Source organism: Vanessa cardui, chromosome 29, assembly GCF_905220365.1.
Source record: "Vanessa cardui chromosome 29, ilVanCard2.1, whole genome shotgun sequence".
NCBI classification, from domain to species: Eukaryota; Metazoa; Arthropoda; class Insecta; order Lepidoptera; family Nymphalidae; genus Vanessa; species Vanessa cardui.
The window spans coordinates 291,548-305,337 of record NC_061151.1 but is presented as its reverse complement, the minus strand read 5'-3'; the positions used below and the strand labels follow the sequence as shown (position 1 = coordinate 305,337).

Here is a 13,790-nt window from a genome sequence, read left to right as displayed (position 1 = left end):
ATTAATAATTGCGCTTCAAGAAGCGTTAAGCGTTCATGTAGTAGCTTAACTTTATTTAACCATTTAATTTTTTCTTGGTGTAAGGATAATACCAAAAAAACTGTCAGTGCCAAAAACCAAATGTCAATTTGGCTCTATGAATCAAAGTTTGTGTATGTTTCTAACATGAAACAGAAATAAATCAGCTTTATTATATGTGTTGTATGCTTAAATAATACTGAGAATTATGAAAAGATGACTGAATTTCATATCACAAGTGGTATCTGTCGTTGTTGTCACACTCAGGGTACATTCAAAAGTTTAAGCGACTCTTATCTTTACGAGGGACGTGAAGAGCTCTATTTAAATATGTTACAACAAGCTTTTAACATAGATGTACGTATAATTTCACGTTATTGACATATTTCTGAACTTATTCTAGAATAATGCTTATCCCATAATTCAATATCTAAATATTCTTTACTCATATACTCATAAAACTATTTTTCAATCGCCCTATTACACGGTTGAATGAAATGCAAAGCTACCACCGGTTTATAAAATATATTCTACTTAGGTGAACTGGCTAGTAACTCAGTAGTTACTCTTTCACCATTTTAATTATAGAGTATGTCAATAAAGTAAAATGAATAAATATGCCAGCTAAATATCCACAAATAATAAATTCCGATTGTTTATCATTAATTTATTCTTATATAGAGTAGTGGGTCTTATTTATTAATCTGTTTTTTTGAAATGATATTTTAATTCATAGTTGTATAGGTGCATTACATTATCTAAATATGTTCATAAAAATAAAACGGAACTAAATTTTGTAATAATTAATAGAACATAAAAATCGTAATGATATATTTATATCAACAATTAATATGTATCTTATATATTGCAGATCAAACCGACACAAGAAGTATCAGCAGCATTTTCAATTTGTGATGTCTGCTCTCCCCGATTAATAGATGCATTTCTCTTCCATCAACAAGTGTTGTCCTGTGAACAATCATTTTATCAATATTATAACACACATTTCAAAGGTAAGATATACGCAAAACAAACCTGTATTAACAGTAGTACAGTTATAAGCGAGCATCTCTGTGTGAAATAAAAATAGAAGTATGAAAAACACACTAATCTTTGGTACTCTTAACCAGCAATACTGTGTAAGGGCATGTTACCGTTTGTATGATGATTGGACCAGTTAAATAATAGGTACAAGGCATAAAACATCTTAATACTTTAGTTAGTAGTAGAGCAGGCCCATTTGAGTAAATACCACTCATTTAAAACATTGTCTACCAAACACCAAGATTTATGATCGTTGTTTTCTATTTTGAAGTTTTAATCAATATAACAAGGGACATAACATCTCATTTCCCTAGGTTGGTAACATTGATCATGTAAGGAATCTTTAAGCAGGAATATCTGCCATTGAATCGTAATTACTATTTCCTGTTAAAAAAAATAATCCAGTTCTCTCAATAAGACAATGTAACAATGAAAAGTATCACTTTACTATTGAATATTGAAATTATTTGATTTCAGGCTCATTCTGTGATAAGGAAATTAAAAACGAAGCTACAGAGCAAGTGACTGGTGAGAATTGAACATATTATATTTTGTTATATTTAATAAAAAAAGCTGGAAGTTTTAATTTTAAACAAATCAAGCACTTGGTGAGGTGACATATATTATATAAAATAAAAATCTTTGGAAGTAATTTTTCTTTTTTTAAAATAGATGGACTGATTGATCAATAACTGTAATTTAATCTTTCTGTAAATTATTATATTATTCTTCCTTTTTTTTTTGTTAAATATCTAAAAGTATTTTTTGTTGTAAATCGTAGTCACTTTCGTAATAATTTTTGGGTTTGAGGAATATTCAATGAAAACAATAATTAAGTTTTTGAATGTCAGAAATAATTTTCTTATGAGACTGTAAATTGTTTACTTTCAGAAGTAAAGCAGGAAACCCAATTCAATCAAAATGAAGACAGTTCAGAGCAAAAGTTTGATGATGGTAAATATATGTACCTATTATTTATAAGCTCTTATTTAACAAATAAATCCACACATACACATATGGTTTTAAATAAATGTGACTAAGACTAGTTGAATTACCTATAAATAAATAATAATAATAATAATATATACATGTAATATTCACATGTGAGGTCGATTTACCAATTAGATTAAAAAATATTATATTTAAATATCAACTTGCTGTGTGTAGACAGTCTTCACTGTGCGCCCATTTTCATATACTATTTTCCCGCGCTTTTGCGATGTCTGTCACCCGAGATGACAGATGCATAATTACACAGATAATATATATTTCAATTGAGTGTTATATTTTAGTTTACATAGTTTGTAGTACTAACAACTATTTTAATGTACCTTGTACTCAAAATTTTATTGAGTTTGTTTCCTCACTCGTATCAATCAGTCTCTTTCGTGTCTTCTCCATCCTTTGTGACATTGGCGAAATAATATGTGCCCTGTCGGCACAGCTAAAAGCTACTAAACCAAGAATTGAATAAATATAAATTCATAGAAAATATAAATCTAATATTCATTAATACATTGTTATAGGTCTGTGAACATTGGTGCTAGCTTCACTTAATTATTAAATGACAATTCAATAGTGCTTGTAAAAGCCTATTTGAATAAAGTTTACAAAAAAAAAAAAATACATCTGTGTACACTATGATACATAATATATACATTTAATTATAATGTTGCAGATACATTTAGCGATAGAGGGGATGTTGATGATCAGCCCTTGTCCACCCTTAGGAGTTACTCTGAAGATACAACTTGGACGCAGCTACCTGATGGTAACTATACAATATAAAAAATTACCCGTTGCCTGTAAAGTCGGTATACGGGCGAAAGTTTTACGTGACAACGACTTTGAGTGGTAAAATAATTTTAATGTGAATATTCATTCATATAGTAGGAAGAAGGATGAAATAATAGTAACAATTTAAAACATTTATTTATACAAAGAATTATATTTAAAATATTAATTTATACAAATAATCTCGCACTGAATTATGTCTGTCTCTCTCGCTCTTAGGCGGGCTAACCATGCCCGAGTGGAAGGGACGCGTGCCTCTCACTCGCTCTCATTGTGAGCGCATAACGTGAGCGGAGCGTAACGCAGTTTCTTGAAGTGTCACCCGGCAAACCAATTTATAAGACGTTGTCACGTCAAAAACAATTATATGATTACTTAGACTTTGTGCCTTGTAATGCTGAGGTTACACAAGACGAATATTTAACGATAGCTGCGGTGTTATGGTAACTTTGCATTGGTTTCATATTCACCAATTTGTTTTTAATCAAATTAACACGTTTTTATTCACTTGTAATCAACTATGTATATAAGAAAATCTTGGATTCTTAACCTAATTCCCGATCTTCGATTAGGATGAAATTTTGCACACGCTCTGAGTTCTGATGACAATACGTGACTAGCTAAGAAACGTCATTACAATACCAATATGGCGGCCTCCCCAAGATGGCGGACTGACTGTTTGAAATCCACCATGTATGGGTCTTAATAGAAAGGGTTTGCTGCCAGGAATACGAAAACATAGTCACGTGAATTAAAATTTAATTTTTAGTGCGTGCTAAATAAGTGTTTTTAGTTATTAAACAATTTTTTTTGCAGTCGAAGATACCAAAACGCCTCAGAGAACGAAATCAAAAAAGTTCAGCTGTGACATATGCGACAAGAAGTTTTCGTACAACGGTTCGCTGGAAGTGCACAGACGCGTGCACAGCGGCGAGAAGAGCTATCTGTGCCGTATCTGCAACACCACATATAGCCTCAACAAGGAACTAATCAAACACATCAGCACGACTCACTCACAGGACGGTGCGTTTCCCTGCACCGTCTGCGCGAAGGTCTTCGAAAAGGCGCGTCTCCTGAAGAACCATCTCTCCGTGCATTTCGGCGACGAGAAGTTCAAGTGCAGCCAGTGCGCGAAGGAGTTCCAGAGGAAGAAGGGCCTGAAGGAACACATGAAGATACACACGGGCGAGAAGAACTTCACGTGTACCATTTGCAACAAGTCGTTCGGACACAATCAGACCCTGAAGTCGCACATATTGACCCACACGGGGGAGAGGCCGTACGTGTGTGACGTGTGCGGAAGGCGATTCCCCCAGCGGACGCATCTGAAGCGTCACATATTCATAATTCACACGGGAATCAAGCCTCATCGGTGTAAAGTGTGCAATAAACAGTTCTCCAGTAAGAGTTACCTGTCGATCCACCAGCGCCAGCACACGGGCGAGAGGCCGTTCGCGTGCGACGTGTGTAAAAAAGACTTCACGGCGTACACGACACTCAAAGTCCACATGCGAGTCCACACGGGCCTCAAGCCGTACGTGTGCTCGTTCTGCGACCGCCAGTTCGCACAGATGGCGAGCTTCAAGTTGCACGAGCGCACGCACACCGGCGAGCGTCCGTTCGCGTGCAAGGTGTGCAAGAAGGCGTTCTCGGACAACGGCTACTTGAAGATCCACATGCGCGTGCACACGGGCGAGAAGCCCTTCCACTGCGATGTGTGCAAGCGCTCGTTCCGCGAGACGGGCCAGCTGAAGCGTCACCAGCGCACGCACACCGGCGTCAAGCCCTACACGTGCAAGGTCTGCAACAAGCAGATCGGGAATCTCTCCAAGCACATGCGTGTGCACTCGGACGAAAAGCCGTACAACTGTAATGTGTGCAACAAACAGTTCTCTATAAACGGCAATCTGAAGTTGCATATGCGCGTTCACACCGGCGAACGCCCGTTCAGCTGCGAGGTGTGTAACAGCCACTTCACACAGAGCAGCGGTCTGAAAAGGCATAAATGTGTTCATATTGGCAAAATTGATTGAAATGTAAACATATTGAAATTATTTCTATCTACTGGCAACACTAGAGTAAGTTTATAAATGAAATAACCTTATCTTTGAAGATTAAAATAAATTATGGCACCGAAAAAAAATTATAAGTTCCTAAATTAAAAATTAATAAATAAGGCTGCATGATGACATACCTTTGCCTGATACAAATTGGTTGAGTAAAAAAAAGATATTATTAATATATAATTTTTTTGAAAAACATTTATTTCAGGAATCATTGCACATTATTATAATTCAGAAATCATGAATACTATATAATTATATAATAGCTTAAAAGTTAAAACACCGGGTCATTTCTTGACCCAATGGTCATAATTAATTGTCACATCATTCGGCAGCAGTTTCCTTATCCTCATGTCATGAATACGTTTGGAATACATATAAATCTATACTAATATTATAAATGTTAACGTAACTCTATCTGTCGCTCTTTCACGACCAAAACATTGACCCAAATTTGATGAAATTTGGTGTGAAGGAAATTTAAACTCCAAGAAAGGACATTTAAACTTTTTGCCTGTCATATGATTAGCAACCCCTAAAACGCGAGCGAACCAGCGGACGACAGTTAGTAATAATATAATCTGCAAAATTAATATAATATAAAATGTTCCTAAAATGTTATTTATAGTTTATTATCTAAGTATAAGGATAAGAAAGAGCCTGTAGATGTACCGCTACTGAGTTTAGGTTTCTGATCTAGAACCACGCTGTGACTTTAGCCTGGATGCTTGACCTTCGAGCATGGGGTCACTTAATAACTAGATTAAGTATCGAAGAATTAATATTATTTTTTTATAAACACTTCATTTTCAACAACAATCGCTCAAATATTTTAATGTACTTAATTTTTTAAAATAAATTATGTGATTTTTTATACGCAACAGTTATGTACAAAGATATATGTAAATAAAGATTAATATATTTTGCGTCAGTCTTTTATTTAAAACTAGCCACCCGCCCCCGACTTCGCCCGGGTGCAATGTTTATCTTTTATTTTCTGATCTATCTTGTAGGGCTCAGCCAAGAGTGAAACTATTGTCTATTTACGACATCCCTTTAAAAACCTGTAAAATAAACAGTGTCTACTATATTGGGCTTATATTAAACATATAACCCTTCTCCTTGAATCGATCTATCTATTGAAAAAAACCAAATCAAAAAGAAGCATTTTGGTTTTATTACGAGCTGGTTTTATTCGATGATTATATGGATTGCTACTTACAATTTTGGACAAAGTACAGCCCCAACTAGGTCTAGTAAGATTTTCAGATTAGTAATTATTATTTCCATATCTATCTGAGTTGTAGCTGTTTATGAGATTAGGAGGCATAATCGTAGATAACTGGATTTACAAAGAATTAATGGACACAGACATAAATTAAACAAATTTTTTCAAGTACCCATATTTTATTCAAAATTGCCCGATATTTTCAAAAATTTACTGTCGTGCATCATTCGTGTTGGTATGCCGAAGATGGAGATTTATTGACCTGAACAAATCTTGATTGGTCCACGAAAGGAAGCAAGTTTTAGTTTTTTATATTTATATATAAAAAATATTCATACAAAATTTGAAGCAATTCTTCAAATTCTCTATGAATATTCAATCTTCATTATTGTATTGCGCTTCTAGAAGACAAACTTCTTTACCAGCATATGCTAGACATCGCCAATGATATCGTAGATTCACAACTGGCCTTATAATACCAGTAGTCTTACTGACAAAATCAAAATATACTTTATTCAAGTAGGATTTTACAGGCACTTTTGAATCGTCATTTAACAATTAAGTGAACCTACCACCGTTTCGGAAAGTAGGTTCTACAGAGAAGAATCGGCAAGAATCTCAGTAGTTACTCTTTTTCAACATTTAAAGATAAAGTCATGTTAGTGAATATGTATGTAATATATCCTGCCTGGAAGTCAACAAGTATTAATTCCACGCTTTTTTATCGTCTGTATAATCTTGTACTGAATAATATGCTTTCTTTACCGAAGTATTTTTTACAAATGATTTCAATTTATGAAACGGCAAAGTTAAAAAATTCTGCGGAATTTTATTAAAGAAACGGATACTTTACCCCAAGGAGGATTTATTGACTTTGCGGACTTTGTCTGAAACTTGGCGTTATTAATTTATCCTTACTTCTATTGCACATACGATGATTATCACAGATTTTATTAACGCGATCAATGTTACTATGAATATACATACATGGCGGTTACCATATTGGAAACCTATTCAGAAAATTTTCATCATTCCTCCTCTTTTTTCTTTACGACTTCACCATGGAGTTTTATCTTATGTTTCTTCAAGCCGGTCGAGTTGACAAACCTCTTTGCGCACACGTCGCATTCATGGCGAAATCCGTCGTGACACTGTTTCACGTGGCGCGTCAGAGTGTTCCTCTCGGCGTACGATTTGTCGCAGAATTCGCAACTATGGCGTTTGTTGTAATGCGCTTTCATATGTTCGTCTATATTCGTAAACAATTTCTTGCAGACTTCGCATGCAACTTTCTCGATTTTCACTTTCTTATTCGTTTTCAATCTCGTATGGTGTTTCCTTTTGTGAAGGTTTAGTTTCCCTTTTGTCGTGTATTTCCGATCGCATTTATCGCAAGAGTGACTCTTGACATTGCTGTGGCTTTCCACGTGACGTTTCAAGGAGTATCCGTCCACGAAATTTGCATCGCATAGCGTACAATTATACTTCCTCACTGCGATGTGTGATCTCAGATGACTCGTATAAAGTCCGCGATGATCGAAGGCGCTCTTGCAAAACTTGCAAATGTATATACCGCCGAATTTCTCCTTATTTTCGTGTTTAGTTTTGTGCTTCGAGAGATTTGAGTGTGAAATGAATGCCTTATCGCACGTGTTGCATACGTAGGGCCTCTCGCCCGTGTGAAGACGCGTATGGACCTTCAACGTTTTATTCGAGGAAAATTCCTTCGGACAGAGCGTGCATTTATAGAGCTTCAGCTTGTCATGTACGGTCGTTATGTGCTTGTTCAGATTCGTTATATCGTTGAATGAGTGCCCGCACGTATGGCACATGTGTTTCTTATTTAGCCCCATGTGACAGAGGATGTGCTTCTTCAGCGTGACCTTGCGCAGATACTCCGATTTACAAATGTCACATGTGTATGTACTCTCTCGAGTGTGTGCGTTTCTGTGCAAACGTAAATCGTTTATCGTGCGGTAACTTTTGCTGCACATTTGGCAATCAAACTTTGTCATATTTGACAGAGGTATCGTAGGGTTTACGCATATGGAGTGCTTGTAAACATGGTTATCATATGCTTCACGTTTTTTAAATTTAATATCACAGATACTGCACTTGTAAATAGTGTTGTGAATGTCTGATACATGTTTCCTCAATGATTTGACGTTTTTACAATTTATATCACATATTTTACATATATATTTGTCTGCGTTGTCTTGGGTTAGGGCTCTACCTAAATTTACCTTCTTACTTTTTACCTTAGGTTTACCTGAAAAGTATTTTGAACTGAATTATAAATTTTTCATTGCTTTATGGAGCTAACTATTTATTTCATTTTTCCACGGACTAAGTGTCTATTGCGTTGCTTTTTTAGTTGATTGCTTGCAAATATGGAACTAGTTGTTTACGGAAAAGCTCGATATCTGGTGCCCTGATATTTACAACAACAACAGCCTATAAATTTCCACTGCTGACCTAAGGCCTCCTCTCTCTTTGAGGAGATGGTATGGAAATGATTCCACCACGCTGTTCCAATGTCTGTGTAACACATGTGGCAGAAATTCGTGGCTTCCTCAGGATGTTTTCCTTCATCGCCGAGCACGAGATGAATTAAAAACAGAAATTAAGCACATGAATATTCAGTGGTGCTTGCCTGTTTGAACCCGCGATCATCGGTTAAGATGCACGCGTCCTTGATACTTATGGAAGGGAAAGTGCCTTGGGAAGGCATAGCTCTGTTCTATTCATTTTACTTACTAAGAAATACTATCTGAAGTGCAAATATAAGAGACATACTACTTTCGTTCAACTTTAAATAAGATAACTCCATAAAATAACTCACGCTTTTGTTTTTCATGTTGTACAGGGGGGTTATTCTCTACTTCTACTACTACTACCTTGGAGCTGTCTTGATGTTCAGATTTAACATCAATTGTACAAGTTTCTTCTATTGGTTCATAATCATGGTCACTATCTGATAAAGAAAAATAACTGATTATCATGATTGAGGAGGTGCCTCACGGATGACAGTCATGTTTTGGACCATCAGTGAGGCACCTCCGAAGGGTTCCTATTTTAATATCACGTATTTTTCCAGACTTGGCACATTTAGGTAATGTTACTTTATTTTACGTATTACTTCACGTAAAGTAAATGTGAACGGAAAACTGACTTAGGTAGGTACCATCTCATCATATATTCTACCACCAATCAGTAAGTACTTAGTAATATTTTATTTTGATAGATAGATAGATCGTAGTTTTGATTGTAGATAGATAGGCATCTCAATATAAATCAACTTTTAATTTAATATAATATTATAAATGTGAAAGTATTTGCCTGTCTGTTACGCCTTTAAACCACTAAATCGAAATTGATACTTTTATATCTAACACCTACGATTACTTTTCTAAAAAGCAGGCGAGGCCGCGGGCTAAAACTAGTTTCGTATAATTTTGGCATTTTCTCAAATACTGACCTTCATCTTTCAAATCTATTTCAGTCTTCGCTACAACATCGAAATCTGAAATAAGTCGTATGGGTATTAAATTTGTAAAGTGTAAAAAATTATAAATTCTCTGGCGAAGAAAAAAGTCGAATAAATTTGGACCAAGTTAAGCAGATATGTTCTACTGTAATTTAAATAACTTACCATTTTCTTTTTCTAATTTAATACTTGTATATTGTAATAACTCATCTGTAACAAAAAACAATATTAATTAAAAAAAAAAGATTCAACAGTAATCTTACACTATATATTTATGTAGGAACCACCCAATCATATATTCAAAAGCCATAGTTGTTTAGCAATACTTGGTATAGCTGTGTTGTTGAAGGGTGAGTGGGCTAGTGTAACAGCTACGAGTGACATAACAGCTTAGTTCTCAGAGTTGGTGAGTCATTGGTGATAAGAAAAATTACTACAATTTCTCATAATGGGTACCAACTTACTACTTACTACTTCTTTAAGAACCACTGTTCATAGGTACTTTCTACGAGTAAGTTGTACATAGGCATTAATGATGATTTAACATTAGCTTGACTAAGTGCCAATCTGTCTAGAATTTTAAGTCTATTGGGACATTTAAAAAAAGAGTTTTTCTATCAATTGCCTTGCTGATAGTTATATTAATTTAGAGCAATTATTACAGCATCAACACAACTATCCAAAGTTAATTCAAAAGACTGACAGTTAAGCCTAAATAGTATGCAAATTAATGAGAAAAGATGTGATTTTTTCTCAAATGGAATGACTATTAATAATTTATTCATTCATTAAAGTAACATATATCAATAATATTAAGATTTAATTATATAAATACTATAATAGTCACACTATTAAGTATTGTATTGATTCAAAACACTCACTTTTACAGTACTCCTGAAACTTTTGCTCGCATTCAACCACCTGTCTCTTGAATGTTGTTGCATTTTGTAATTGACTTATGCAATCCTCACATATGGTGTTACTGACATCAATTGATGATGACTGTAACTAGAAAATAAGATTTTATTTTAAATACAATTAAAAATAAATCCTACAGAATTTATAATTGTAGCTGTACTGCATTTTGTTGGTATTTTAATTGATATTAATTTGATATTTTCTGTATCGTATAATATGTTAAGTATTAATTGTTAATTTGATTGAGTACAATTTGTAACCTTTTATATAACCTTTATTTTGGTAATGTATTTGTGTTTTTTATACCTGATTCTTAGTGTTGTAAATATTTTATAATAATTTTCACTATCTTTTTATATATTTGTGTCGAAATAACAATATGAAAATGAATATGTGTATTTGCCACTACATCAATAAAAAATATCGTACCTCTATATATTTATTTTACAAAAACTTCTGACTTACAATTATCCCAAAAGTGTCTTGTAACAAATCCGTACATAGTTCAAGAGAACCCTTTATCTCGCAAGGTGAATTTAACTCTTTGAAGCTGCCGCCAGCATGACAACATCTACATAATGCGTTTAAATTCAAAATTTCAGTCATTTTAATAGTAATGTTAATTTACAATAACGACAACAGTTTACTGCAGTTCATTCGCAGTTCATTGCTGAAAGTACGCCATATATATAATGATAATAATTGCTTAATCTTTGGCTGTTAGCGTTAAGCACTATGCACTTACGCAGTATTCTGAGCGAATATTATGATTGCTTTGCCTAATTTTTTTTTGCAGGAAAGCGAGCGATGATTTATTTTTTTATTATTTACGTCAACGTCAATATTGTGTCAAATGTCAGTTATTAAATCGCCTTGAATACTGGATATTAAGATTTTATAATATTAACAAATATTTATGAAGGTATCAACTTTTACATTAATTTTTAGTTCACCCTAGAAAAAATAATAATAGTACTGAAAATGAAAATATTTCCTCAAACACAGATTTCGCAAGTATTTATTTCGTTTTCTAAATTTTGGTTCATAATTCATTAAAAGTATAAATTTAGACTAATATTAAAAGTTTATTGATTAAAATTATATAACCGTTTTAATATTTTAAATCGTTTCGAGATAACTTGCATAATCGACCAATAAATTAACTGAAAAGTTTGTGGCCATTCTGAGAACCATTTTGGCGTTAAACTTTATTAAAGGGGGATTATTATTTAGTCATACGGTCAAAGATAATGCTACATTACACGTGACAAGTAATTTATTGATAGTATTTGAAACTGATTAAATACCGATATTATTCACTAGCTTGTGGTGCTTGAACGAATTGAATGATAAGTAAATACATTAGATAGCATATTCAGGAAAATAACAATCAATCAAAGACATTGGGGGATGATGTTAGCTCCGCTAAATTATCAGCATATGGATAAACCATCTCGGGGCCAGTAGGTAATGTACTCTGAGACCTTTTTACTCTTTTCTAATTTATTAAAATATATTTACATTAGATTTAAGATATTACAATGCCATTCATAAATATTTACCTGTAATAATTTGATTAGCAATTGAATTAAATACCCTTTTTGCTATTTTTTTGTACTAGTTAGATGTGTCTAGGCTATTTGACAATGCGAAAAATAAAGTGTTGTTTGCCTATTATATGTACCACAGATTAAAATACAGGCAAGTGATGTCACCGTCCCCATTGCAGCGTCATATTGTCCAAGTAGCGTTTTCGCGCTCTATTTAAATATATAATTTTTAATATGATATTTTTCGGCAAATATGTTCTAGAAATAAAAAAAAATCTACTTTACTGGGTTCCTTAACCTTTAATAAATAATGGAAAATGGATTTTAAAAACCAGTCAAATTGCGTATTGAACCAAGGCAGTTGTCTACACTGTCTAATTTAATCTGGCCCTTAACATTATTCACAACAAAACAGTTCTTGATTAGTATACGTTTTTTATAATATAAGTGTTCCACTTTACTACTTAAAGCCGCTTTAAATTAACTTTCGGTTACGATAACGGTATTTTAATGATAGATAAATAAAATAATTGCCAAAAAAAAGAATTGAGATGGTGCCCGAGTTATATCACGTGGATTTTAACTAGAGACCGTGTGTTCACAGATAGCGCTGAATTTGAGGTGTTAAATATAATTCAAAATAAAAATTAAGGCCCAGTGGTTAGAACACGTGCATCTTAACCGATGATTTCGGGTTCAAACTCAGACAAGCACCACTATATATATATATATGCTTAATTTATGTTTATAATTCATCTCGTGCTCGGTGGTGAAAGAAAACATCGTAAGGAAACCTGCATGTGTCTAATTTCATTGAAATTCTGCCACTTGTGTATTCCACAAACCCGCATTGGAACAGCGTGGTGGAATATATTTCAAGCCCTCTCGTTAATGAGAGAGGAGGCCTTTAGCCCAGCAGTGAGAAATTTATAGGCTGTTACTAAGTTAAGCTACCACCGTTACGGAAAGTAGATTCTACTGAAAGGAACCAGCAAGAAACTCAGTAGTTACTTTTTTGCAACATTTAAAAATGCAGTCATTAAGTTAAAGTTAAATACAATTATGTATGTGTGTAATATATCCTGTCTGGAAGTCAACAAGTACCTATTAATTCCACGCTTTTTTATCGTCAGTATAATACTATAATCTTGTATACGTATTTTTCACAAATTATTTGAATTTGTCGTTCTCATTCGGCTGTGAAGGAAAACAACGTGATACCCTAATTATAACTGCGCGCTAAATATGATCTTTTCCCGTAAAAGGGTAGGCGGCAATTATTTACGTATTTTCTTTTATTCGAATTGCAAAATAATCTAATAAACTTATGATAGCTGTAATATTATTGTCTCATTTTAACAAAAAAGGAGGTTGTCTACTCGGTTGCATTTTTTTTTTATATCAGTTATCTCCGAATGTCGTCATTTATGAACCGATTTGTAATTTTTTTTAAGAAGAAATAGATTTTCCTTTTTGTCCTATTTAAAACAACAACAAAAACAATTTAAGTAGGTTATTTTTTTAATTATTTAGTAAGAATAGATAGGCAGACTTGCAAATAGGCCGTCTGATGGTATGTGGCTTTGTAGGCAATTATTGTGAGCATATTAAGCCTTAGTGACATCGTCAATGCACGACCAACCTTGGAGGTTAAAATATTGTGTCTCCTTTGAAAGTTTAGTTTATTT

At 33.7% G+C, this 13,790-nt stretch overlaps 3 protein-coding genes across 4 annotated transcripts; 2 read left to right on the top strand and 1 right to left on the bottom strand.

Moving 5' to 3' along the window:
* The first annotated feature begins 57 nt into the window (after positions 1-57).
* On the top strand, positions 58-1,608 carry LOC124541933. The gene is made up of 3 exons (XM_047119871.1): positions 58-375; positions 890-1,031; positions 1,540-1,608. Exons 1-3 carry the CDS (start codon positions 235-237, stop codon positions 1,599-1,601), a joined length of 345 nt encoding a protein of 114 aa, XP_046975827.1. The 5' UTR covers positions 58-234; the 3' UTR covers positions 1,602-1,608.
* On the bottom strand, positions 855-11,324 carry LOC124541930 (zinc finger protein 431-like). 2 transcript variants are annotated; one of them, XM_047119867.1, is made up of 7 exons: positions 11,018-11,324; positions 10,516-10,642; positions 9,800-9,844; positions 9,626-9,670; positions 8,990-9,121; positions 7,135-8,416; positions 855-987 (listed from the first exon to the last, which is right to left on the bottom strand). In XM_047119867.1, exons 1-6 carry the CDS (start codon positions 11,156-11,158, stop codon positions 7,176-7,178), a joined length of 1,731 nt encoding a protein of 576 aa, XP_046975823.1. In that variant the 5' UTR covers positions 11,159-11,324; the 3' UTR covers positions 855-987; positions 7,135-7,175. The 2 variants fall into 2 exon arrangements, with proteins under 2 accessions (XP_046975823.1, XP_046975822.1); XM_047119866.1 differs by lacking the exon at positions 855-987 and having other exon boundaries at positions 6,934-8,416.
* Positions 2,722-5,845, top strand: LOC124541837 (zinc finger protein OZF-like; the record flags this gene model as incomplete). The annotated part of the gene is made up of 2 exons (XM_047119746.1): positions 2,722-2,833; positions 3,673-5,845. Coding segments are annotated over 2 exons (1,329 nt in total), but the record flags the coding sequence as incomplete, so codon positions are not given.
* Positions 11,325-13,790: the final 2,466 nt, after the last annotated feature.

What these genes read in the sequence shown, in the direction of transcription:
- LOC124541930 (XM_047119867.1), bottom strand. Translation starts at nt 11,158, where the DNA reads ATGACTGAAATTTTGAATTTAAACGCATTATGTAGATGTTGTCATGCT. An exon ending in GTTTCAGGAGTACTGTAAAA is followed by an intron (nt 9,845 to 10,515) that starts GTGAGTGTTTTG and finishes TTTTTGTTACAG; the next exon opens with ATGAGTTATTACAATATACA. An exon ending in ACAACATGAAAAACAAAAGC is followed by an intron (nt 8,417 to 8,989) that starts GTGAGTTATTTT and finishes AATACTTTTCAG; the next exon opens with GTAAACCTAAGGTAAAAAGT.
- LOC124541933 (XM_047119871.1), top strand. Translation starts at nt 235, where the DNA reads ATGACTGAATTTCATATCACAAGTGGTATCTGTCGTTGTTGTCACACT. An exon ending in AACAAGCTTTTAACATAGAT is followed by an intron (nt 376 to 889) that starts GTACGTATAATT and finishes TATATATTGCAG; the next exon opens with ATCAAACCGACACAAGAAGT. An exon ending in TTATAACACACATTTCAAAG is followed by an intron (nt 1,032 to 1,539) that starts GTAAGATATACG and finishes ATTTGATTTCAG; the next exon opens with GCTCATTCTGTGATAAGGAA.